The sequence below is a fragment of the Sphaeroforma arctica genome, assembly GCF_001186125.1.
Source record: "Sphaeroforma arctica JP610 unplaced genomic scaffold supercont1.12413, whole genome shotgun sequence".
Taxonomy (NCBI): Eukaryota; class Ichthyosporea; order Ichthyophonida; genus Sphaeroforma; species Sphaeroforma arctica.
In genome coordinates, this window is record NW_014028145.1 from 1 (window position 1) to 737 (window position 737).

The window sequence follows — 737 nt, forward strand, 5'->3', positions numbered from 1 at the left end:
AAAAGTTGATGCAAACCCAACGCTAAAAGTTGATGCAAACCCAACGCTAAAAGTTGATGCAAACCCAACGCTGAAAGTTGATGCAAACCCAACGCTAAAAGTTGATGCAAACCCAACGCTAAAAGTTGATGCAAACCCAACGAAAACAACAAACTGCGCGAGAATGTAAATATGTGTAAATGTGGATTCTTTATATTCGTAATAAAGTCGGTTCATGATTGTGCGGACCGGGTACTATTTACTATGTTCGACTCCGTTTTGACTTGACCACCCACTTGTGATCATCTAAAGTTGTGAACACCACCGTATGTGGGTGTATACGCAGGCCTTGGAACACAACGGTGGCAATGTTACACTGCAAAATGGCTCGCCTGTGGGTCTTCGCAGCCTTGTGCAGTCTTTTGGCCCCATCTACACTATATGTCACAGCGTCCTTTGGGGATCTATTACACGGCAGTACCAATTCGGAGTGTCCCGCTTGTCCGTGTTTCACATGCGATGATAGGGATGAACTATGCTCGCACAGCGGAAAATGCTCAGAGAATGGCGCCTGGTAAGATATTTGATAGACGAGACCCCAACCTTTTCATTTCCCGCAATTTTGTATTTAGTGTTGTCGAGTATATAAATATATATATATATATATATATNTATTNTATATATATATATATATATATATATATATATATATATNTATNTAGTATNTATGTATNTAGTNTATATNTATGTNTATATAT

General features: G+C 38.9%; 1 protein-coding gene across 1 annotated transcript; it reads left to right on the forward strand.

Annotated features, from left to right (window-relative positions):
• Positions 1-362: 362 nt before the first annotated feature.
• On the forward strand, positions 363-553 carry SARC_17849 (hypothetical protein; the record flags this gene model as incomplete). The annotated part of the gene is made up of 1 exon (XM_014288063.1): positions 363-553. A coding segment is annotated over one exon (191 nt), but the record flags the coding sequence as incomplete, so codon positions are not given.
• Between the last annotated feature and the right edge of the window lie 184 nt (positions 554-737).